Here is a 23,956-nt window from a genome sequence, read left to right as displayed (position 1 = left end):
TCTGTTGTCACTCTAGGTCAACTGTTCACGAAAAGGTCAGCCCTCTCGTAAGAGGACCTTCGGGAGATATATCACTGTAGTAGTGGAGGAACCGAAAGTACTCACTATGGCGGGTTAGGTTAAGTGTTTTATTGGGTACAGCACAAGGATGTAAATTAAAGAAAAGACAATCAAGTTCACTAAGTCTCTCCAGTTACTTGGCTGTAGGCGACTGGTCTCCCTTTTCTTCAGGATGCGTCCCTTCTTCCAGTATGACCCAGGTTGAAAGAAAAAAAAAATGAAATAAAAAGAACCAAAGAAACAGGGTTTTAGAAATGGGTCTCTCTATCACACTTTTTAAAGAGTGCCACCTTCACCAGGCGAAGAGGAGTGCTTGTGCGCGTGAGATATAGTGGTTATCACACTGATCGTGAGGGTATTGCTCCTTCTGTTCCCTCTTTGCTACCACACGTGCCTCTGTGAGTGCAACCTTCCACCAAACACCTCTTCACGTGCCACTACTGCCCGGTGCCCCACCAACTCAGCCAGTAGCCCCGGGAGGTCTTTGGTACTTGCTTTGAACTACGACCCGTCTCCTGGGTCGTGGCGTGGGCAGTAAGGACGCTCCTCTCCTCCTTGGGCGTCTTGAGGCTGTGTCCGGAGAGACACGGTCGTCCGCTCCTGTTCTCTTCCGTGCGGTCCTTGGATTCCGCTGGTTTCTCGTTTCGTTGACCGCTGCCCGTCTCTGCCGGTCTGTCACTCCTCGCTGCTCCTCTCTTGCCGTCCTTCTCCGCTTCCTCGTCCTGACATCGGTCAGAAGGGACCTCCCAGGGGAAGGCCGCCCTTTCAATTCCGGCTCAGCGAGGGCGGGAATGTTCTCTGTCGGTGGAATACGGCGCCAGCTGTCCGCCATGTTGAAATCCCACGTCTCCTTACATAGCTCTCCCCCTAGGAATGGCCGTGGTGGCCATTAAGGTGATGGATGTCTGGAGAGGTAATCAGCACCGATCTGGGTCTTTCCAGGAACATGGATGGTCTGAAACGAGAAGGGTTGCAACGCTAGGAACCAGCGCAGAATGCGGGAGTTGGTGTCCTTGATATGTGCCAACCAGGTAAGGGGAACATGGTCAGTGAGGACAATAAAATTACGACCTAGAAGGTTTTTGTGAAGTCTGGGCAATGTAGGAGCGTTCCATTACAAATGCAGTCCTTTAGGGTTCTGAAACTATTTTTGTGGTTGTGGCCCCAATCGGCTATGCGTGAGGGGTGTTTCCCGGTAAGGAGGTGCGTGAGGGGGCTTGCTATTTTGGAGAAGTGGGGAATGAATCTGTGTTAGTATTCAATGAACCCTAAAAAGGAGCGTATATTTTTTTTGTGTTCGGAACGGGATGTTTTTAATGGCTTCAATCTTATCCAGCTGTGGGTGTATGAGTCCTCCTTGTATGGTAAAGTCTAGGTACTGGATCTTATTTGTGGCTAGCAACGATTTTTTGGGATTAATGGTTAAGCCTGCTTCTTGTAGTGCCGTGAAGACAGAGGACAGGTGTAGGAGGAGTTCTTCTCAGGTAGGGCTAAAAAATAATATCATCCAGGTATGCTGCTGCGTAGTTTTTGTGGGGTTTAAGGATTTTGTCCATAAGCCTCTGAAATGTTGCGGGGGCCCCATGGAGTCCGAAGGGGAGTACCTTGAAATGGTACAAACCAGAAGGGGTGGAGAACGCTGTCTTTTCTCTAGCTTGGGGTGCCAAAGGGATCTGCCAATACCCCTTTGTGAGGTCGAGGGTAGACATAAATTTCGCTTTCCCCAACTGTTTCACCAGTTCATCCACTCTGGGCATGGGGTACTTATCAAATTTAGTGATCTTATTGACCTGCCTGAAGTCAATACAGAAGCGCAGACTTCCATCCGGTTTCGGTACTATGACTACTGGGGAACACCAATTGCTTTGGGAGGGTTCGATGATGTTGAGTTGTAACGTTGCTGTGACTTCCTTTTCTACAGCCTCCCTGCGGGCAGCGGGTATGCAGTATGGTCTGAGTGTTACTATGTGATCCTTCAAGGATACAATGTCGTGTTGTACCAAAGGGGTTAGACCAGGCTTTGTGGAGAAGAGGCGTGGGTATTTGTCTAACAGATGGAGGAGTAGTCGTTTCTGGGAGGAGTTTATTACAGTCCCTATACTGGCCCTCTCGTTTTTGGATTTCTTGGTGGGAAAGTAAAGGTATGTCTATGGGGGTGGTTGTGTTCACATGTAATACGGGCACCTGACCATTCTCAGGGGGGGATGGGTCCTCCCACTTTTTCAATAGATTAATATGGTATATTTGTTGTCCCCCTGACCGCAGGAGAACGCTGTAAGTGACAGGCGTGACCTTTCTTTCTATGACATAGGGCCCTTGCCACTGGGTCAGTAACTTCTTCTCTGTAGAAGGGAGCAATATGAGCACCTTATCTCCTTTCTTGAACTCTCTCAAGCAACTCCACCTATCGTAGAACTTCTTTTGGTTTTCTTGGGCCTTTTCCATGTGGTCATGTACTAAAGACCACAAGTGAGGCGGAGAACATTTGAGGTTTTCTACATATTCGAATACCGGTTTCTCCTCCTCCTCCTGTTCCCATTGTTCAACTGCCATGTCTTAAAATGATCTCGGTTTCCTCCCAAACACTAGCCCAAAGGGAGAAAGCCCGGTGGAGCGTTGTTCGTGTGATCTAATCGCAAAAAGTACCAGAGGTAGACGTCTGTCCCAGTCCTTCCCTGTCTCTGAAATGATCTTGCATAACATAGTCTTAATGCGTTTCGTTGTAACGTTCCACCAGTCCATCTGTCTGGGAATGATACACCGAGGTTGTAATATGATGGATCCCTAAGACCTTACATATGTGTGACATTAGACGGGACATAAAGGGGGTCCCTTGATCCGTAACGATTTTCGTTGGAAAACCAACTCTCGAGAAGCAGGAGATCATGGCCTGGGCTACATCGGTGGTAGTCATACTCATTAGAGGAAAAGCTTCTGGGTAACGACTTGCATAGTCTACTAGTACTAATATATAACGATGACCCCGCGCAGAGAGAAGAAGCGGGCCTACAAGGTCCATGCCCACCCTTTTGAAGGGAATATCAATGATAGGGAGAGGGATCAAGGGGGCTTTCTTTAAATGTGCTGGGTTCTTGTACTGACACTGTACGCAGGAGGCACAGTGTCGGGCCACATCTTTATGTACCCCGGGCCAATAAAACCTATCAGTAAGATATTTGAGAGTATTGTCCTTTCCATAGTGTCCCCACCATCTGATTGTGGGCGTACTGCAATACTTGTTCCCTGTAGGGGAGGGATACCAACAACTGCATGCTCTGATCTACTCCCCCCTTTGTTAAGCGGTATAACAAACTCTTCTTAACAAAAAAATAGGGGCCTACCTGATTGGGTTCTTGGTCCTGTACCGCTTCCCAGGCGTACTGGAGGGTATTATCCTCTCTTTGAGCAGCCCGAAAGCTTTTCTGAGCAGGTTTCTCACCTCCTTCAGGGGTACAAAGGACAAAAGAGGGATGAGTTGACCGCATGTGGGTGAAGGCCTTTTTCACTTGTCTTATCTCCCGTCTGGATTTTTTTTGTTTACTGTCTTTTTCCGTTTTGTCTAACTCGCTTCCGCTAAAGGGGGCCTCTTGCAACCAAGCTATGGTGGCACCTTTGGTGACCCCTAAATATCGTTCGAAGTGAGGGTGATCGGTGCCGTTGATCAGGGCTTCTGGTAAGGACGGTACCACTCCTACCTTCATAAGGTGGGGGTCATTATCTACATCTAAGAGGACCTCAGCTACCGGATAGACTTTTGAATCCCCATGTACGCAAGTCACACACACCTGCTCGCCCTCCTTAATTTGTGAGACAGGAGTTAAAGCGCGATTTACAACAGAGAACCGACATCCTGTATCTAGCAGAGCCTGTTGTCTCTTTCCATTGACGTACACTTGTCTTCTGTATTGGCCTGTGGATAGTCCTGTGGTGTATATGTTGCTTCTAGTATACCCTACTTCCATGGGCTCGACCGCTGGTGTTTTGTGTGGGCAGTTTCTGGCTATATGTCCCCATCCAGAACAATGATAACATTGTGGGCCTTGGTTAGGGGGAACAGGCAGGGGCCTAGAGGGGAGCGAACGGGGTGTTGTCTGTGGTTTTTCTGCACGGACTGGTCGTCTTGAGGGGTTAAGAGCAGGGCGAGTAGGAGTGGCCCTAAAGTCGGGGAAGTGATGGAAAGCACAAGCGAGCTCAACCGCTGTTAAGGGCGATAAATTGGGATGTTGTTTGACCCAAGAGCACGTGCTCATTGGCAAAGCCTCAAGGAACTGCTCTAAGCAGATCATCTCTATTACCTCCTCCATACTGACAGTATGAGGAGATAACCATCTACTCCCTAGATCCCGGAACCTATAATAGAGAGCCCTGGGATTATCTCCTCTGACCCACCTCTCCTTCCTAAACTTAGCCCGATAGTATTCTGGTTCACAATCAATCAATCCATTTATGGAGCGCACTACTCACCCGTGAGGGTCTCACGGCGCTGGGGGAGGGGGGGGGGGGAGGGGAAGGGTTGCTGCTACTGCTCGAATAGCCAGGTCTTGAGGTGTATCCTGAAGGTGAGATGGTCCGCGGTCAGTCGTAGGTGTGCAGGGAGGGAGTTTCATGTTTTGGCTGCCAGGTAGGAGAACGATCTTCCTCCCGTGGTGGTTCTGCGAATCCGTGGGACGGTGGCGAGGCTGGCGGAGCGGAGCTGGCGGGTGGGAGTGTAGAACGAGAGGCGGTTGTTGAGGTATTCGGGGCCCATGTTGTGGAGTGCCTTGTGTGCGTGGGTGAGGAGCCTGAACGTGATCCTCTTGCTGACGGGGAGCCAGTGCAGGTTTCTCAGGTGGGCGGATATGTGGTTGTGGCGAGGATGAGTCGTGCGGAGGCGTTCTGTATGCGTTGTAGTCGTTTCTGGAGTTTGGCGGCGGTTCCAGCGTATAGGGTGTTTCCGTAGTCCAGTCGGCTGGTGACGAGAGCCTGGGTGACTGTCTTTCTGGTTTCGGTGGTGATCCACCTGAAGATCTTTCGGAGCATGTGCAGGGTGTTGAAGCAAGAGGACGAGATGGTGTTGACTTGCTTGGTCATCGTGAGGGAGGAGTCCTGGATGAATCCCAGGTTGCGGGTGTGGTCATAGGAGGTCGGCGTGGAGCCCAGCGCTGCGGGCCACCAGGAGTCGTCCCAGGCGGAAGGGGATTGCCAGAGGATGAGGACCTCCATCTTGTCTGAGTTCAGCTTCAGGCGGCTGAGCTTCATCCATTCTGCGACGTCTTTCATTCCTTCTTGGAGGTTGGTTTTTTGTGGTGGCTGGGTCTTTGGTGAGAGAGAGTATCAGCTGGGTGTCGTCGGCGTACGAGATGACGTTGATGTTGTGTTTCCGTGCGATGGCGGCGAGGGGGCTCATGTAGATATTGAAGAGGGTTGGGCTGAGCGAGGAGCCTTGGGGTACGCCGCAGATGATCTCGGTGGCCGCTGAGCGGAAGGGAGGGAGGCGGACTCTCTGGGTTCTGTCTGAGAGGAACGAGGTGATCCATTCCAGGGCCTTTCCTTGGATCCCAGTGTTGAAGAGGCGGGTTATTAGGGTGCGATGGCATACGGTATCAAAGGCTGCCGAGAGGTCCAGGAGGATGAGAGCGGTTGTTTCTCCGTTGTCCATCATGGTCCTGATGTCGTCGGTGGCTGCGATGAGGGCGGTCTCGGTGCTGTGGTTGGCTCGAAATCCGGACTGGGACGGGTCGAGCGAGTGGTTTGTCTCGAGGAATGCAGTCAGCTGTTTATTGACGGTCTTCTCAATGACTTTCGCCGGGAAGGGAAGAAGAGAGAGGGGGCGGAAGTTTTTGAAGTCTTTGAGGTCCGCTGTGGGTTTCTTCAGAAGGGCGTTGATTTCTGCATGTTTCCAGCTCTCAGGGAAGGTGGCTGACGTGAAGGAGTTGTTAATGACGTTCCGGAGGTGGGGTGCGATGATGATGTCGGCTTTGTTGAAGATATGATGGGGGCATGGATCCGAGGGGGAGCCGGAGTGGATAGTGTTCATGACGTGAGTGGTGTCTTCAGTGCTGATGGGGGTCCAGGCGCAGAGGGTGGTGGTCGGGGTCGTTGGTTCAGTCACTGGAGGCGGAGTCTGGGGTCCGAAGCAGTCGTGTATATCTGCGATCTTGCGGTGGAAGAACGTGGCGAGGGAGTTGCAGAGGTCTTGTGTCGGTATGATGTTGTTGTTGCTGGCGCTGGGGTTGGAAAGCTCTTTGACGATGCTGAAGAGTTCCTTGCTGTTGTGGGTGTTGCTGTCTAGCTGTTTTTTGAAAGATGACCTTTTGGTGGTGCGGATCAGCTGGTGATGTTAGCGCGTGGCATTCTTGAGGGCTGTCATGTTTTCTGTTGTCCGTTCGTGGCGGCAGGTTTTTTCGAGGGTTCGGCAGTATTTCTTTGAATCTTTGAGGGCATCTGTGAACCATGAGGTTTTCCTGTAGCCGGTCTTGCTTGGGGGGTTCTTCAGTGGGACGAGGTAGTCTGTGCAGTTGGTGAGCCACTGTGCGAGGTTGTGGGCTGCTTCGTTGGTGTCAGCGGTGTCGGCTGGCGTGTTCTGGCTTAGAGATGAGAGGAGCTGGTCTGTGGTGATTTTGCTCCAGCATCTGCGGGGGATCTGTTGCGTGCGGTGGTGGGATGTATTCTTATTGAAGGTGAAGTGGATGCATCTGTGGTCGGTCCAGTGTAGTACGGTGGAGTGGCTGAAGGAGACGTGGTTCCAGTTGTTTGAGTCCGAAGTTAGCGGGGTTGTCGAGCAGGGTGAAGGTGCTGTTGTCGCTGTTTTTCTCCAGGTGGAAGTTCAGGTCCCCTAGGAGGATGTATTCTGGTGAGGCTAGGGTGTGCGGGCTGATGAAGTGGACAATGGTTTCGCTGAATTGTGTGCGCGGGCCCGGGGGTCTGTAGATGAGCGTTCCTCTAAGGGTGGTCTTGGGGTCGGTGTGAATCTGGAAGTGTAGGTGTTCGGCGGCGGAGAGTGTCTCTTCGATGTAGGTCGTGATGTTGATGGTGTTCCTGTAGACGATGGCGATTCCTCCTCCGGTTTGGTTGACGCGGTCCTTCCGGGTGATTTTGTATCTGTCCGGGATGGCTATGGCGATGTCGGGGGCCGAGGAAGCGTTCATCCAAGTTTCCGTGAGGAAGGAGACGTCTGGAGCTGTTGTGTTCACAGCCTAACCTCTCTAATGTTGCCTTTTTTTAGGGAGTGGTTCCAGACGGATTTGCGGCCTGATAAGCAACCTGTAGTTCCCCTAATAAAAGGGGGGCTATATACTGCCCCCATCTCTCCTGGGGCCAGGCAGCTGTAGTGGCCACCCGCTCAAAGTTAATAAAAAAAAGTCGGGGTTGTCCCCTTCCTGATATTTCTGAAGGACGGTTCCTGGGACATTGATTCTGACCTTTGAGCTCACTATGACGTCGGTTAGTCTCAATATGGCGTTATCCTGCATCTGTTGGTTAGTGGAAATGAGCTCGGCTTGTCCTTTTAAGGCCTCCTGTAGGGCTTCTCTATCTCTTTGGGCGGTCTGCGCTTGTTGTTCCATGATTAACTGTAGGTGTCTCTGTCCCTCCGCTAACTGGGAAATGATTCCTTCTATGGGCAGGGGTTGTGTCATGGTGCAACACAGAAAGTCTTGATCTCACTTCTGACACCATTGTAGTAGTGGAGGGACCGACAGTACACACCATGGCGGGTTAGGTTAAGTGTTTTATTGGGTACAGCACAAGGGTGTAAATTAAAGAAAAGACAATCAAGTTCACTAAGTCTCTCCAGTGACTTGGCTGTAGGCGACTGGTCTCCTTTTTCTTCAGGACGCGTCCCTTCTTCCAGTATGTCCCAGGGGTCTCAGCTTGAAAAAAATAAATGAAAGCACAAGAACCAAAGAAACAGGGTTTTAGAAATGGGTCTCTCTATCACACTTTTTAAAGAGTGCCACCTTCACCAGGTGAAGAGGAGTGCTTGAGCGCGTGAGATGTAGTGGTTATCACACTGATCGTGAGGGTATTGCTCCTTTCTGTTCCCTCTTTGCTACCACACGTGCCTCGGTGAGTGCAACCTTCCACCAAACACCTCTTCACGTGCCACTACTGCCCGGTGCCCCACCAGGTCAGCCAGAAGCCCCGGTAAGTCTTTGGTACTTGCCTTGAATCACGACCCGTCTCCTGGGTCGTGGTGTGGGTGGAAGGACGCTCCTCTCCTCCTTGGGCGTCTTGAGGCTGTGTCCGGAGAGACACGGTTGACCACTCCTGTTCTCTTCCGCGCTGTCCTCGGATTCCGCCGGTTTCTCCTCTCGTTGACCGCTGCCCGTCTCTGCCGGTCTGTCACTCCTCGCTGCTCCGCTCTTGCCGTCCTCTGCTTCCTCATCCTGACATCTGTCGTAAGGGGCCTCCCAGGGGAGGGGCGGCCCTTTCAATTCCGGCTCAGCGAGGGCTGGAACGTTCTCCGTCGGTGGAATACGGCTCCAGCTGTCCGCCATGTTGAAATCCTGCATCTCCTTACAATCATATAACGTGTTTTTGTAAAGGGCACGTTCACCCAAAAGGGTATCTTGGCGCTGAATAACAGTTGTTTAATGTTACCCAACTCAGTGGTACTCATGTCCCTGTGGGACAGTTCCTGACTCTTGCTGCGATCAGGGGAGCCATTGGGGATGTGTGGGGAGATCCAGGCAAAGAACCCAAAGTAGACCCTACACTGCAGATATTACTCACATGGGGCACGGAGAGATTCCGGATCATCAAAGTGTACACAGTGACAAGTCCAACAGTGGGCCTGGTGTTATCCAGTCTGAAAGGCAGATGGAGTCATGGTCTACAGATTGCCCCGAACGATGCAGACTGGAATAAGATCTCGAGCCACATCCCGCAGGCCTTGAGGAAAGCGCGGCTGAAACTGTTACTATTCAACTATGTCCAGATATACTTATTATTTGGCATGGGCCACGAAGTGCGTTAGAGACACAGATTCTGAAATTGAACACCATCAATCCTCGAATCCAATTCACTTTTCACATCGAACCTCAGTGCATTGCCTTCCTTGACGTTATGCTTAAACTCTCTGGTACCACTATTGAGACTTGTGTTTACAAGAAACCTACTGATCGCAACAATGCCTTACTCTACCAGAGTTTTCACCCTTGGACGTTAAAGCGCCATCTTCCTTTCTCTCAGTTTCTAAGGATCAAGCGTATTACTTTGGATGTAGAGCTAGGAATGCAGATCATTAAGGACTCCAAACAGAATTTTTTTTTTTTGAAAACATATTTTATTGAGCGATTGCACAGATGGTACAGGACCCTGAATATCAGGGTCAACAACAGCATGACATTGCAGTATATCGTCGTAGCAATCTATTTGTGCATTTAGCAAGGATACATATCGAACAATAACAACCCCCACCCCTGCCCCTGTGTCGCACCCTGCCCATGGACTCCCTACCCTCGCCCCACAACCCCGCTGCCACATCATGCCGTAAGAAGAGGAATTCCCCTGTCGTCCCCTCCTACCTGGCACCCCTTCTTCCCGACTAGCCTCCCTAGGCCTTCCACTAATTAATCCACCTCTTCCACTGGTGGCTCCAGCCACAGTCCCCGGTAATCCGCCCATCTTTTCCATATTTTACCAAACAGAAATTTTTGAACAGGGGCTATCCTCTTAAGGTGATAGATCAAGCTGAAATTAGAGCATCAGTGTTAAATCGTGAGGATTTACTGAAAAAAAAAAGAACTCCTACTGCGTCTCAACCCAGAGAAGTGTTTGTTTCTACTTTCTCTACTTGTTCTAACTTCGTAAAAAATTGCATTCTACTTAGATGGGACTTGCTCCAGTCTGAACCTGATTTTAAGGGCATGTTCTCCAGTCCTCCTCGATTTGCATATAAAAGATAGAGGAATCTAAAAGAAATCTTAAACAAACCCTTAGACATTAATAAAGTTTCATTTAAAGGTATGACCAAATGTATGAATTGCTCACATTGTAACAATGTAATTGTTGGTAACAGTGTGCGACATCCTCACACTGGTAAGAACATTCTCTTGAAGTTCAACGCCAACTGCAACAGTCACCATGTGATTTACTTTATTAGATGTCCTTGTGATTTGTTTTATGTACGAAAAACAGAGGATTCTTCGTATTCGAATCACAGAACATAAAAGCATAATCAGGACAAAATCTGTGAGTTCACCTATAGCCCTACATTGGCAGACTGAAAAACATTCCATTCCACAACTTAGATTTGGGGTGCTTGAAATTCTAGAGAATCGTATGGACAGAGACACATCCAAATTATTGTCTCAACGTGAGCCACATTGGATTTGGCACATGCAGACACTTTCTCCACATGGGCTCAATGATAAATTTGAATTGTCATGCTTTCTGTAACTGCATGTTGTAGTAGGCTTATTGTTCATTTTTCCTAGTTAGCACTCATTTTGTATTAGTGTAGTTCCCATGCATTTTCATTTCCTGCTACCATGCTCATTAGTGTGTCTTTTATGTGAGTTTGTTTCTATAAGTCTTGTGTTTGTTTTACACTTTATTGACTTTATCTTCTAGAGCACATTCTCTCTATTTATCTTTCTTTTCGTGTTTGTGTTGGTTTATTTGCAGTAGCGAGTATTTTATTTTATTTCACTTTTAGTTTATTATTTAGGGTTCGACGTGTTTTTGCTGCTCATTGTGTTGTTTATGGTTGAGTCATTGGCCCTTTTGGTGCGGGTCACCGAATCGGTTTTGTTTATTTACTGAGCGCTGTGAGTCCTATTTCTATGTTTGTTTGGTGCGCACATGTCATTTATCTTATTTTATTTCACTGCATTTAAGTTTATGTTATTATATTTTCTCACTTTATTTTTGCTTTTGATTTGTTTTATTTTGGTCCTTTTCTGTGTGATTTGAGCAGTGGATTTCGCCTCCGTAGTTCTATTGTTCTATTTCTATTTCTACTGAAATACGTGTATTTCTTGGCGCGCATTGGCGTCAGTTCTTACGCGCACTTCACATCATTGGAAGAGGGTAATCCAGAGAAGCCCCGTACATCGAATTTAAAAGGTATTGTGTTGGTGGCTTGGCTTTCGCTTCGCTGTATTTTAGATTATTTTAGATCGCTTTATTTTGAGGTTTCATTGTGGTTTCCTTTGATTTTTAGGCATTCTATTTTCGTATTTTCAAGGAGTTTATCCTTTTTCGTCTTGTGGTGTAGGTAAGAAGTCTTGTTCTGGCCCCGTTGCGTGCACCCTTTCACTTGTTGGTAATTTCTTTCACTTACATTTTTCATGTGATTATTTTGGCAGCATTTACTTTGAACTGGCAGGTTCTGGTTTGTAGGCAGTATGTTTCCACATCTCTGCCGATAGGTATGTGTCGTTTAACGAGTATTATCAGTCGCTCGTTTTACTTCATGTTGGGTTTTGAGTTTGGCAGCTGTAGTGTATTTGGCTTCACTCTTTCAATTCCCATTTCTCATTCACAAGCACGTTTGTACCACCTAGTTGGTCTGGAGACATTGGGTACTCTTTCTTTCTCTTTTCTTTTTTCCTTTTTGCGCTTTAAGGCTGCATGTTGTATTATAGTTTAAGACTCCATTGAGCATGGTTCGGTAATGGCAATGCTTTTCTGTCATTCTATACAGCTTCCTTTGTCTGACCGCTTGAGCCTATTTTGTCAGTCTTCACGCTATTTATGATAATTAGCAGATACTTTGGAATGTACAAATGTATATATTTACTTGTTTCAGATTCCCCTGACGAAGGGCTCCCTTTAGCCCGAAATGCATTGGGATTTTTGAAGTCTTTGCTTTTGTATGCTGTATACAAGCCATTTCCTTTTGTGCATCGTTGGATTTCTTTCATTTATGAGGACTTTGAATTAAAACAGACTTGATGCATTCCAGTTTCTGGATAATTCATCGTAAAGTTTTGGACACACTGAAATATTGTTTTGCTAGATGTGACGCAGAGCATGCCTACTTTTACAACATGACTTGGCGGCGCGTGGCGCTGAGCCCCTTCTGGACTGATGTCTGCACCTATCTTACATGCATCACGGGTAGGCAGCACATCAATGTGCCCAAGACATGCCTGTTGGGCCTGATGCCTCGCCCCAAAGCGGACAAGGCAGAGAGCAGGCTTACAGACCTCCCACGCCAAAAAATAACAATGCACTGGAAGAGAACCTTGGAGCCAGCTGTGACAGCCTGGAGTGATAATGTTAGCCGTTGAGTGGGACACCCAGATCATGGGATGAGATGGGATATGTTACTGCCAGCATTGAAATTTGACGCTGACCTGAGGCCACCATGAGATGGTGTAACTAAGGTGATACTGAAAGTTGTACCCACTGATGTCTCAGGGGTTGGCCCCTACCTTATGCCCCTGTATAATGTTCAATGGCTGGAGCAAATTTAGTAACACTGTATATGTAATGTTGAACTGCATGAATGTCTGTGTACGATTTTGTGGCCTTGTAAATGACCCATGGAAGGCCTTCCTAAACATGCAAACTTTCAATAAAGAACAATTTTAAAAAAAGGTACAGATTCACTTGTTATTTTGAAAACTAAACAACTACAGCAATGCTGCACCTGTATTATAAAGAATAAGGAAGCACAAGAGTCTGGAATTCAATGCCTAAATATTGTGTACAGCAAAAACACTGGATACCTCACCTGGAAATGAAGGGTTATCTTTATTCGCAAGTTGGTACTCTGCCAAAAGCCTGAATATACCTCTAAAAAAGAAAACAACAGTACTTAAGACAGGATATGATTCCAGTTTCAAAGTAGACAGGCTGATGTGCATACAATCAGGTGATAGTATAGAGGCAGCCAGCCTCCTTCATTCTAATTTAAAAGAATCAACTGAAAAGTTAACCTTAACAACATTAAAGCCTATTAAACCTTTAGCACAAACGGATTAAATGCAAGAATAGGATTTTCAGGAGACACCATGTTGCTTGTTCCATTCTTCTACCAACATACAGCTCATTTTAGGATTCCTTACAAACACTGTAAAATGTAACATCATTAGTAGGTGACTAAGAGCCCACACACTTAAATTGTGGTTATGGTCAGGAAGATAATTTATGTTTTGTTGATTTGCCATCAAGTGTTAGGTATTGACAAAAACAAAAGATTTGGCTTTTGTATACTTCATACACATCCAGGTGCACAACATAAGATGAAATGCACACAGCACAAGACAGTTGTAGGCTTCTGCGAACAAACCTGCTAGCACACACAACACGCACACAGACAACATACATATAAGCAACCATGCATACAGAACAGACATAAGCGCACATATACAAAGACAATATGCAGGAGAACATATACAAGCACAGCTGCACTGCTGCTCCATCCTTGTGTGACACAGTCAGCAATTCCTGGTGTCTTGCACAAAGCACTATTATATGCTGGGATTTATAAAAGGGAAATGTTAATTATCGTGAAACCATGCGTTTGTAGTCAACATTTTGCATTTGTAGCATTTGTTACTGTAGCTACACGTGCTGTGCATAGACTGGAATGCAGTGCCTCCCATAAGTAGTAGGTAGCAGGATGATTATGTGGGGACAAGGTTGTAATACAGTCGGTCCAACTAAAGCCTTCTGACAGGCTTGAATATCCACACAATAGTGTTTTGTAAACAGATGTTGACCATATAGCAGCTTTAAAGATGTCTGCTATTAAGCGACCAGACCAAGATGAACATATCAGCCTCATTCTTTCTAGCGTTGGGGGCCCCAGGTACTACATGCAGTATACTCTTCGCTTTAGCACAGCATGTCTGTATAAGATAACAATCTATCTGGCAATGCCACCCTTAAAAATTAGGTTTCCCAGGTGAGGTTTTGAAAATACAAAAAAAGAGTTGCTTTGTTTTGGATTATGTTCCATCTTTGAAATACCTTAGGGCCCTCTTGACATCATGTCTGTGTTACACCATTTCTGCACCGGTTTGTGGGCATGGGAAGAAAAAGGGGAACTCAATTGTTTTTTTATGTGGAAAGGGAAAACCACCTTTGGAAAAAATGTGCCATTGGTTCTTAAGACAACCCTATCCTTGTGTGCATGAATACAGGATTCCTCCACTTTTAGTTCTTGCACCTCACAGACTCTTAGAGAGGTGATTGCAACAAGGAAGACAACCTTCTGTGATAGAAATGTAATTTCACAAGAGTGTAGGAGGTACAACTGAGGCCCCATAATTCTTGTCAACACTATACGGAGATCGCAGGTAAGGGCTGGTGGATCGTGTGGAGAAATGACACATTTGGGGACCTCCATGGAAGCGCTGACAACTGGAATTTTAAAGAGACGAGGGTTCCCTATTCCACATGTAAGCTGCTACTGCAGCCAAGCGTAGATGTTTGGAAGTGTATGCTACTCCCATATTTTCAAGTTGCAGTGGCTAGCAAATTATATCTTGACTGATGGATTAAGCTCCTCTGACATCTGTTTTCCTAAACAGTAGTCAACAAGCCTTTTCCACCTTGCAGCAGATCAAGCTGCATATTGGACTTGTATGCTTCATGCAGGATTTTCATACAATCCTTTAAGAGTTTATGGCAATCAAATTCGAAACCTCAAGAGCCAGGTTGGTAGCTTAATTTCCCCGAGAGTTGGATGTCTGAGCTGACCCTAGTGCGGAGTCAAGAGGTCTGGCCTTCAGTAGTATTTTGCGTGGATGGATCGACAACTCCAGTATCTTCGAACACCATACCTGTCCCGCCCAAGTAGGTGTGACCAGAAGGAGAGGCATGCACATTTCCCTTATTCTCATCACTACATCTGGGACCAGATGTAATGGCGGAGAAGCATAAGCAAAGATTTCTGACCAATTCATTTATACTGCATTGCCCATGGACTGTGGGTATCTGGAGGCAAAGCCTTGGCATTTTACACATTCAACGGTGATGGACAGATCCATTGTGGGTGTGTCTCATCTTTGAAAATACATTTGAACTACTCAGGGTTTTGTTTTGCATTTTTTCATGTGTCCTGCTTAAGTGGTCTGCAAAGTCACTGTCAACCTCAGGAAGATGCTTCGCTAAGAGCCAAATGTGGTTGTCAATGGCCCCAATGCCAGATTTGTTGTGCTGTTGCTGACAGCTGGGGCGCATACATCCTGCTTCCTGACAGGGCCGTCATGTTGTCTATCTTTCCTACAACTGTTTCCCCCGAATTAGGGTGTAAAATGCTACACAGCCCGTGAGCAAAGCATCAGTAATAATGGTCACTTAAATTTGAGGGCCCAGGAATAGCCTGCCCAGTAACACGTTACTGTATTTCCACTATTTCAGGCTTTGCTGGATACTAGGATTTACCAACGCGTGATATTCCTGCTTGAGACCATTGCCTTGCTATACACTCTTGAGGTGGGCACATTTATAATCTTGCATGATGTACAATTGCTATAGATAAAGTCAACATCCCCCACAGTGTCATTACCTTACAGTAACAGAGCACAATGTCTGCAAAAGAGGCAGAAGCTTTTGAAATGTTATTACATTTTCTTGGCTTAGTTTGGCTTTCCCTGACAGTGCTTAAAACAACACCTAAAAAAGTTGGGTTTGCAGTAGTTGGAAATTGCATTGAATGTGAACAGTAGCTTGTGAGTGCCTGAGTGTGTGCTGTTATGTTATGTTATGTTAAATATATTTCTAAAGCGCACGTACACCCAGAGGTTTCATGGCGCTGTTGCGATGTCGTACTGGATCAGGAGGATTACTGGTAGGCTTGAGGGAATAAGAGGGTTTTGAGAAGGGATCTGAAGTGAGGCAAAGATATTCCGAGTCTGAGTTCTGGAGGAAGGGCATTCCATGTTTGAGGTGCTAGGAAGGAGAACCTAAGCCCGCCGTGTCTTTTCCGGTTGAAGCGAAAAGGGGTGAGGAGATTGGCATGCGACGAGCGGAGAGGACGCGTGGGGGAGTAACGGGTGATTAGAGAGGAAATGAAGGCGGGCCCGCTACCCGCTAGGGCTTTGAATGTAGTGCAGCCCAATTTAAACAAGCAGCGTTTGGCAACAGGGAGCCAATGAAGAAGTTTCAGCAAGGGGCGGATATGTTGGGTACGAGATTGGTGGGTGATAAGGCAAGCGGCCTGATTCTGGACCAACTGAAGGCGATGGAGTTGATAGATAGGAATGCCAACAGAGAGAGTTGGCATAGTCAATCCGGGAAATGACTAGAGCCATGAGAATCACAGTGAGGGCCTCGGTGGTGAAAAATCTTGCAATCTTCCGGATTCTGCGTAGGTGGAAAAAGCATGTGGAAGTAACTGCCCCTATCTGGGGCTTCATGGACTGGTCATTGCTAATTATTACTCCAAGGCTTTGACTGATTTGGAGGGTGTAGGGGGAATTCCTAACGAGGGGGGCCAAAAATTGTCATTCCAGGGGTTTGTAGGGCCAGTCAACACCAGCTCGGTCTTATCAGGGTTAAGTTTTAGTTGGCTGGTATTCATCCAGTCCCTGATAAAGCATAGAGTAGCCTGAAAACAGGATACAGACGCAGTAGTGGGATTAATGTTAAACACAAGTTGAAGATCGTCCGCGTAATTAAAGCAGACTACTTCAAAGTTGCGGAGTGAGTAGATTAAGGGAGCCATATATAGATTAAATAGTAAAGGGGATAGAGAAGAACCCTGTGGTACACCGCAGGTGAGAGTGGTTTTTTGGCTGAAAAGGTTGCAAGGCGAATGGCCTGCAAGCGGTCCCCCAAAAATGAGGAGATCCACTTTAAGGCCGTGCCCTGGATGCCAGCATCTCTGACACGGTCGATCAAAAGCTTGTGATCGACCGTGTCAAAGGCGGCCGAGAGGTCTAGGAGAACGAGTGCCTGAGAAAGGTTGTTATCTGCTCCCCTGCGGAGTTCATTCATCACGGCGAGAATGACCAGCTCAGTAGAGTGCGCTGGCCTAAAACCAGCCTGGCGGGGGTCAAGAAAAGACGAACGTTCGATGTAAGAACTGAGGCATTGTGTAACATGGGCTTCAAAGATCTTGCTCAAGTAGGGAAGAAGGGAGATGGGACGGTAATTGGTGAGATTGGTTGGATCGGCATGGGGCTTCAAGATGGGAATCACCTCAGCAATTTTAAAAGAAGTGGGCACGACTCCAGTTTGTAGTGAGTTATTGAGAAACGCAAGCGGGGGATCGGGGCAAGAGAGAAAGGCTTCTCGGAGGAATAGGGGGGGGGCAGGGACCTGAGGGAGAGCCCGAGCTGACCTTTTTTAGGAGTATAAAAAATTCTTCTTTGGAGATCAGAGGGATTTGATCGAGGAGCTGAGTGTTTTTGGGTGAGGTCCCCAGAACTGATCGGGGGATGGACGGAGGAATACTCTTCTTGATAGTGGAGATTTTCTGGATGAAAAAGTTGTTAAGAGCATCACAGAAATCCTGAGTTGGTGCTGATTTGATGGTGACTCTGTCAGGGAGAGATAGTTCATTGACAATGGAGAAAATGTCTTTGGTGGTGGTAGACGAGTTAGTGATTTTTTGCGAAAAGTACGAAGATTTGGCTGCAGTAATGGCTTTTTTGTAATCAGTTAATAACTTAGTGAAGATATCTTTTAAGTTAGTGGAATAGCTACGTCTCCATCTACGTTCTGCTTGTCTGAGGAGAAGCTTTTTATGTTTGAGGTCCTCAGTAAACCACCGCTGGGCGTCATGGGGCCGCCTGATGATGGAGAATTTGCAGGGGGCAACAGTATTACTGGCCGCACATAGCCAATTGTGGATGGCAGTTTCTTGAGCTTTAAGACAACTGGTGTCCGTGGGCAAGGAGGTGGTGAGTAGGGAACAAAACTCCTCTTTGTTCGCTCGGCTCCAGTTCCTGGTTAGCAATTTTTCTGACGTTAGAGGTTTAACTAATCGAGGTAGGTCTAAAGAAAATTGGATAGAGTAATGGTCAGACCAGGGGCAGGGAGAAATGGATAGAGAGGAGATGGACAGATTAGCTGTCCATAACTGGTCGAGGATATGTCCTTTAATATGAGTGGCAGTGCGAATGTGCTGAATACAATTAAGGCCCGAGAGAAGGTCTGTGAATTCTCGGGAAAGAGGAGTTTCATTAGGGTCAGAAGGCCAGGAGTTGAAATCACCGATTATCATTAATTTAGGGTTATTTATTATGATTTGGGAAATAAGATCACCAACTAACTGAGAAAAGGAAGGCATAGGGTAAGGAGGTCGGTAGAACAGGACACAAGTAAAAGAGACCAGAGGGGACTCGAGCTTGATAATAAGGAACTCAACAGAGGGAATGGGGATGGCAGTAAGAACGGTAAACTGTAGTTGATGATGAATTATGGCTGCCACACACCTCCTGCTTGCCCAGCAGGTCTGTTGGTTTGTAGAATGTAATACCCCTTGGGAATGGCGGCCAAGATATCTGGAAGGGAGTCAGCCGTGAGCCAGGTTTCAGATAGGAAAAGAACATCAGGTTTAAAAGTATCAAAGAGGTAAAACATTTCTAGTTGGTGTTTTGAGAGTGACCGCGTGTTTAAATAATAGAATTTGAGTAATTTTTTGGGGGGGCAAGGAAGATTAGAAGAATTTGATGGGGGACAGAAAGGTCTTTCCTAGGCAATGGAGGGGATGGGGCACAAAAAGAAGGATCGAGGGACAGAATTCCAAAGGAGGCGAGTTTCAGTTTTAGTCGTGGCATGATAGGCCAAGGGTAGCGAAGAGCGCATAGCTCCCTAGAGGAATATTTCAACAGTTGGGCGGCGTGGCCTGGCCCTTGTCCCGGTCGGTCGCGGACGGGCTTGCCTTTAGCGCGCCTTCGGCGCGCCCGCTGCGCGCTTGCGCTGGCATGCTCAATTTATAATCACAGGCTCGCGGTTTCTAGAGCGCGTCTTAACCCCTCACCCAAGATGGCGGCCCCGCTGGTAACTGCCAAGTCCTCCGTCCGCGAAAACGCGGCGGTTCCGAACAATGAAGGCAGAGATGGTAGCGAGGCTGGCCCAAGGATGCAGGTAAGGTGGTGGCAAAGCAAATTTTGTTTAAAAGCAGAGTGCAAAACAATATTACATGTAAGACAAAAAGCGTGATAAGTTTTGTTTAAAAGAGAGAACACCTCCCGGCTTCCGCCTCAGGAAGTACGACTAATGCTGCGCGCTTGCGCTGGCATGCTCAATTTATAATCACAGGCTCGCGGTTTCTAGAGCGCGTCTTAACCCCTGCTAGGGATTACTGTCAGCTGCTGGTCTTAATCACCCAGTCATCCAAATGTGGGCACATATGATTGGTATTGCGGTGCAGGAGTGATGCCACCACTACTAAGCATTTGGTAAAGATCCATGGTCCAATGTGATCCAGAAGGACAGAACTTTGAACTGGCTGTGCTGTCCGCTTATGACAAAGCACAGGTAGCGGTGATGCACCGGATGCATGGGGATGTGGAAGTAGGCTTCCTTGAGGGTGGCTACATGGCATCCTGCACAGAGCAGCTGAATGACATTCTGTAAGGTGGTCATTCTGAAGTACTCAAACAGGAAGTCTAAGATAGGCTGCAGTGTACCATCCTTCTTTGGAATAAGAAAGTACACCCACCCACACTTTATCTTGGTTTAGTCTGAAGTGTTCTTGATGGATTGCATGTTGATGAGGCGTTATTTTTGGTGGGGTGAAACTCTAAGCTATACCTATGTCCGCGACTGAGAGCACCCGATTGTCTGAGGTAATCTCCTCCCATTGCAGAAGGAATACCTTTAATCTTCTCCTGACAGATTTGTTGTGATAAGAAGGGATTGAGAGTTAGCTACTGTTTGTTGGTAGTGGGACCTCTATCTGAGCCACCTCTACCTTTGACTGCTGTTTCCGCAGTAGCCACATCTTTGTAGGCTTTGGAGGTGTGCACCGCTTAAAATGCTTGTGTTTGCTGGTATCTCGGTCTGTGGAGAGTTACTGCAGATTTGGCTCCCATTCTTACTTGCTGCTTGTGAAAAGAAGACTTACATAATTGAGTCTGGATGCCACCCACGGCTTTAGTAGAGTCCATTTTTATTTTTATTTTTTTTAAGCATCTCTTCCACTTTCCATACTACCCTCCCCCCCAACAGGCATTCTTAATATGAACAGAGTCCTGGCCAGGAACCACAGCGATGGGGTCATTGGTGTTGCAGAATCTGATTCTTCCAACAATGGATCTGGATATCTTACGACTGAAGCTGAAAGGAGCAGATAACGCATAGGTCTCTGAGCTCAAGCTAAACATCTGATTACGACGGCGTAAAAATACCCATCTGGGATGGAAATGTTTGCCCTGACCCATTGTGGGCTAAGCAAGGAGTCAAGAAATATCGCGAGACTTCTTCAAATAAATACAAATGGTAAAGGTCCATGCAGAGCCCTAGAGGGCAGGAGAATACACAGCATGTCTATCTACAGCGACACATGTTACAAACAAATATTTATAGTGGCAGACCTCAAACTAACATCTCAAAACCACACCATGTTGTTTACTACAAAGCCAGAACTGGTTTCTCAAGTGACACAGGCCACTTGCCGACTAGGCCAAAGCACAAATGCGCGTGTAGACGATTTAAAACTAGAAATATATTGTTCTTAATGAAGCTGACAATTTAACTTCTTTTGTTTTCCTGCTTCCAAATGAATACATCATTAGGCAATTTAAAAAGGTCTTCACTCTACTGAGCCATCACAAGCCTGTCCTTGGTCAGATTTCCCAACAGTCTGTTGGTGAGTGCCAAGCAATAAAGCTTTGTAATGGTAAATTAGTTGTCAACTGGTACTGCAGTTGATGAATACTACAAATGCCTTGAACTTTCTGTGGAAACAAGATTTCCTTCTAACATCATCACCAGTGAAAAATAGAATCTGCCTTATAATAATCATGGTGAGACAGTTGCATTCCTTTCTCGTTTCACCAAAATCACCGTCTTCTATCTAAAGGTTTGACTTGACTGAATCCTGAAAGCTGTAGTCATAAATTAAAACCTACAAAATGTCCAAACGCATTAGATAATGATTTATTAACATGATTAGACAGCTCCAAAGGTCTCCTTCAGCTCAGTTTATCAGATTTTAACTACTTTATAAAGTTTACATTGTATGTCGTCCAGTCGGACGAGGAGTGGGTGTTATGTTTCATACAGGTACCCAGATATAGGCTCAGGTAGTAACCAAACCTTTCACCTACATTTTCCCTGCCATTACACTACATAAAGGTTCTTGGTATTGACCTTTTACCTAGTTACGCTACTGCCTAAAGGACGTGGGGTTTTCTCTGAAAACAAGCCTCATTTATTATGCATGAGGATTCTTGTAATCTCAGCAGGACTACCATCTCCTGCATAATAACTATGTATAAGGGTCATTCCTTCCGTCATCCTAGTCCGACATGACACAGCAAGGTAGATTCCCGGAGGGTATCACTTTGGGTATATAAATACCATATCTTTCCTGAGGCAGAGAGAGGCGAAAAAGGACTTCCATGCTGACACACTGATGCAAGACGCTGAGGTTCCTGCACGCAGACACTCCAGCTTGTAGTGGTCTGACATCCCTCACAGGGTGTCTATCTCGAGACCAAGACGGGGTCCCACAGTCTCTCACTTCAGGTAATGGGATTGGCTTTATCCTAGGGGAATTCTTGAATCTACACCTACATACATGTTAGATACACGTAGGTACATCTAGATAGGGTGGCATTGTAGGAGTATGCATTGCTTACTGTCATGTATTTTATATACTTGCCTGTATTCATTGTTTTAGCACTATGGTAGGAATCTACCATCCTTTTACTCTATTGGTGCTGACAATCATTTATATCTGTTTCTGTCTTACGGTTGTTTCAGCACACCTATTTTACATTTGAATGACGCTGGTTCAATAAATACTTATTGGAAAACGTCCCCACCGTCTATTCTGTGTATTTCTCTGAGACAAAGTGAGCACGAGTGACTGAGCAAAAAGTACTGTACTGTTTCCGCGATTCTGAGGGATCAGGGTTGTCATGTTCGATATTTGCCAGAAACTACTCACTTCTTTGTAAGAGGGTTGCATAGGGGCTCTGTGAGCTAGCAGGACTACAGGCTAACTTATCCTGTGGGAGATCTGGAAACAGTCTGGATACCAATCCCATAGTCTATGTTGTCTAAATGCGCAGATTCTATATAAAGTTATAGGAACTACACAATGGCGCCCAATGTTGGTTTGGTACTTATTTAATTGTCAAATCTGAGTAGTTCAGTCGGGCTACTCTCAATTTTCCATAGACGTCTGGAGTGGGACGGGAACATTCTGCCACAGCTGAGTAGGCATACCCTATGTATTGGCTGTAGGTTTATCAACCTTGAAGGATAAATAGTTCCCACAACATGCGACTGGAGCAAGGGAGGGAGAACAAGAAGGTGAAATAAATATTTCTTAAAATGTCAGAACTGCCCTTTCTTGTAAACTAGCAGAATATGGAGTCACAGCTAGGGGTGGGACAGCTAGTTTCGTGTTTGAGGCACACGAGTCATACAGAACAGAGGTATTCTATTCATGGGTTATATTCCCACTAGCAGATGCATGGACAAATACATTTCATTCTTACACTGAAGATGAAACACAAGATGATTTCTGTCTGTATTAGGACATTGAAGTTCTGCTCACTTACCAGGAGCACATAAACTGGTTTAAAGGCATCCTCCCACACACTAAAGAAAAAGTGAGACTCGATCCGCTCGGAATAGATGTAGCAACTTGGCCAGTCCTAGCGGCTTACATACAGCATCCAGACATTTACTCAATGCCAGTAGCAGACTTACGTCCACTTCATAAAGAAATAATAAAACATTACAGAAACCTGACACAATTTGTGATAAGAACACTCACACTTTAGCCAAAAGGGCTACACCAGCAGGACAAACTCTGGGGTCCGCAACTAAAATTACTCCACAAATGCTACATGCAGTTATGGGTAAAATGCCCACTAGACGTGAGCAAATGCCATTTTGGATAGCTCAAATAATAACACAGTTAGAGGCAGTGTTTCCACAAACAAGCCCTCAAGAAAAACAGAATGCTAACAATTTGCTTGCCAATGGGGATAGCTCCCCAGATAGAGTATTGTACTGCTTGGGGTACAGTTTCCGCTGCCATATATACCAGAACTCATGGTATCCCTTCAATAGCAGTAATACCAGATGTGTTGAGACAAATACAGAAGGAGTATGGAGCAGAACCTGCTCTGAACTTAGGGATGAAATTGTTAGGCAATTTTGCCCAGGTATTAACTATCAACTATTATATTAGAAAACATAAAAGGGGAGACAGCAGCAGTGGCAATACGTCAACACATGAGGGATATCACTCCTTTACAACAGGAGCGTGAATTACCTAAAATTATCGAAGATACCTATGCTGAATTAGGTAGAGATAGTTTGGGAGCTTTAGCAAAAAAAACCTCAACTCATTGATGGTCTTGATAAAGATAACACCAAGCAAGCACCTGATTCTTCTAAGAATAAATGGGATAATAATAATAAAAAACAAAAGAATAGAGAAAATAGGACACAATGTAGGGGTGGATCTCCTCAACAGGAGCCCCCTGAAAGGAGGTACAACCTTAGGAATCATGATAACATTAAAAAAACAGACAGGTATCAGGATACTGATACACGTTCCTCTCGTTCCTTTTAGGGTTCATCAAAAAACTCAGAGAGGGAAGGACGGTCAGAACACAGGCAAGAAGAGCGCTTCAGACTATACTTCCAAAAAAGAAGAGAAATCAAAATCAAAAACTCAATTTAAAAAGACGAAAGTAGCAGGTCTTAAAGTTAGACATGTCCAGAATTCTGAGGACTCAACTTCTAAACGGGGAATGGGCTCCGACGATGCTAGACAGCGCTGCAGAAGTAACAATAGCTCACCAGAACCTGATGGAAT

General features: G+C 46.2%; 1 protein-coding gene across 1 annotated transcript in view; it reads right to left on the bottom strand.

Annotated features, from left to right (window-relative positions):
* Positions 1–23,956, bottom strand: part of ORC2 (origin recognition complex subunit 2) — a 286,663-nt gene that overhangs the window by 34,325 nt on the left and 228,382 nt on the right. The window contains exon 15 of the mRNA XM_085649029.1: positions 12,725–12,786. Within this exon, the coding sequence (XP_085505155.1) occupies positions 12,725–12,786 (62 nt within the window). The remainder of the gene's footprint in view (positions 1–12,724; positions 12,787–23,956) is intronic.

Source organism: Triturus cristatus, chromosome 3_2 (assembly GCF_964204655.1).
Source record: "Triturus cristatus chromosome 3_2, aTriCri1.1, whole genome shotgun sequence".
Lineage (NCBI taxonomy): Eukaryota > Metazoa > Chordata > Amphibia > Caudata > Salamandridae > Triturus > Triturus cristatus.
The sequence above is the reverse complement of the archived record's forward strand: the minus strand, read 5'-3'. Positions and strand labels throughout refer to the sequence as shown.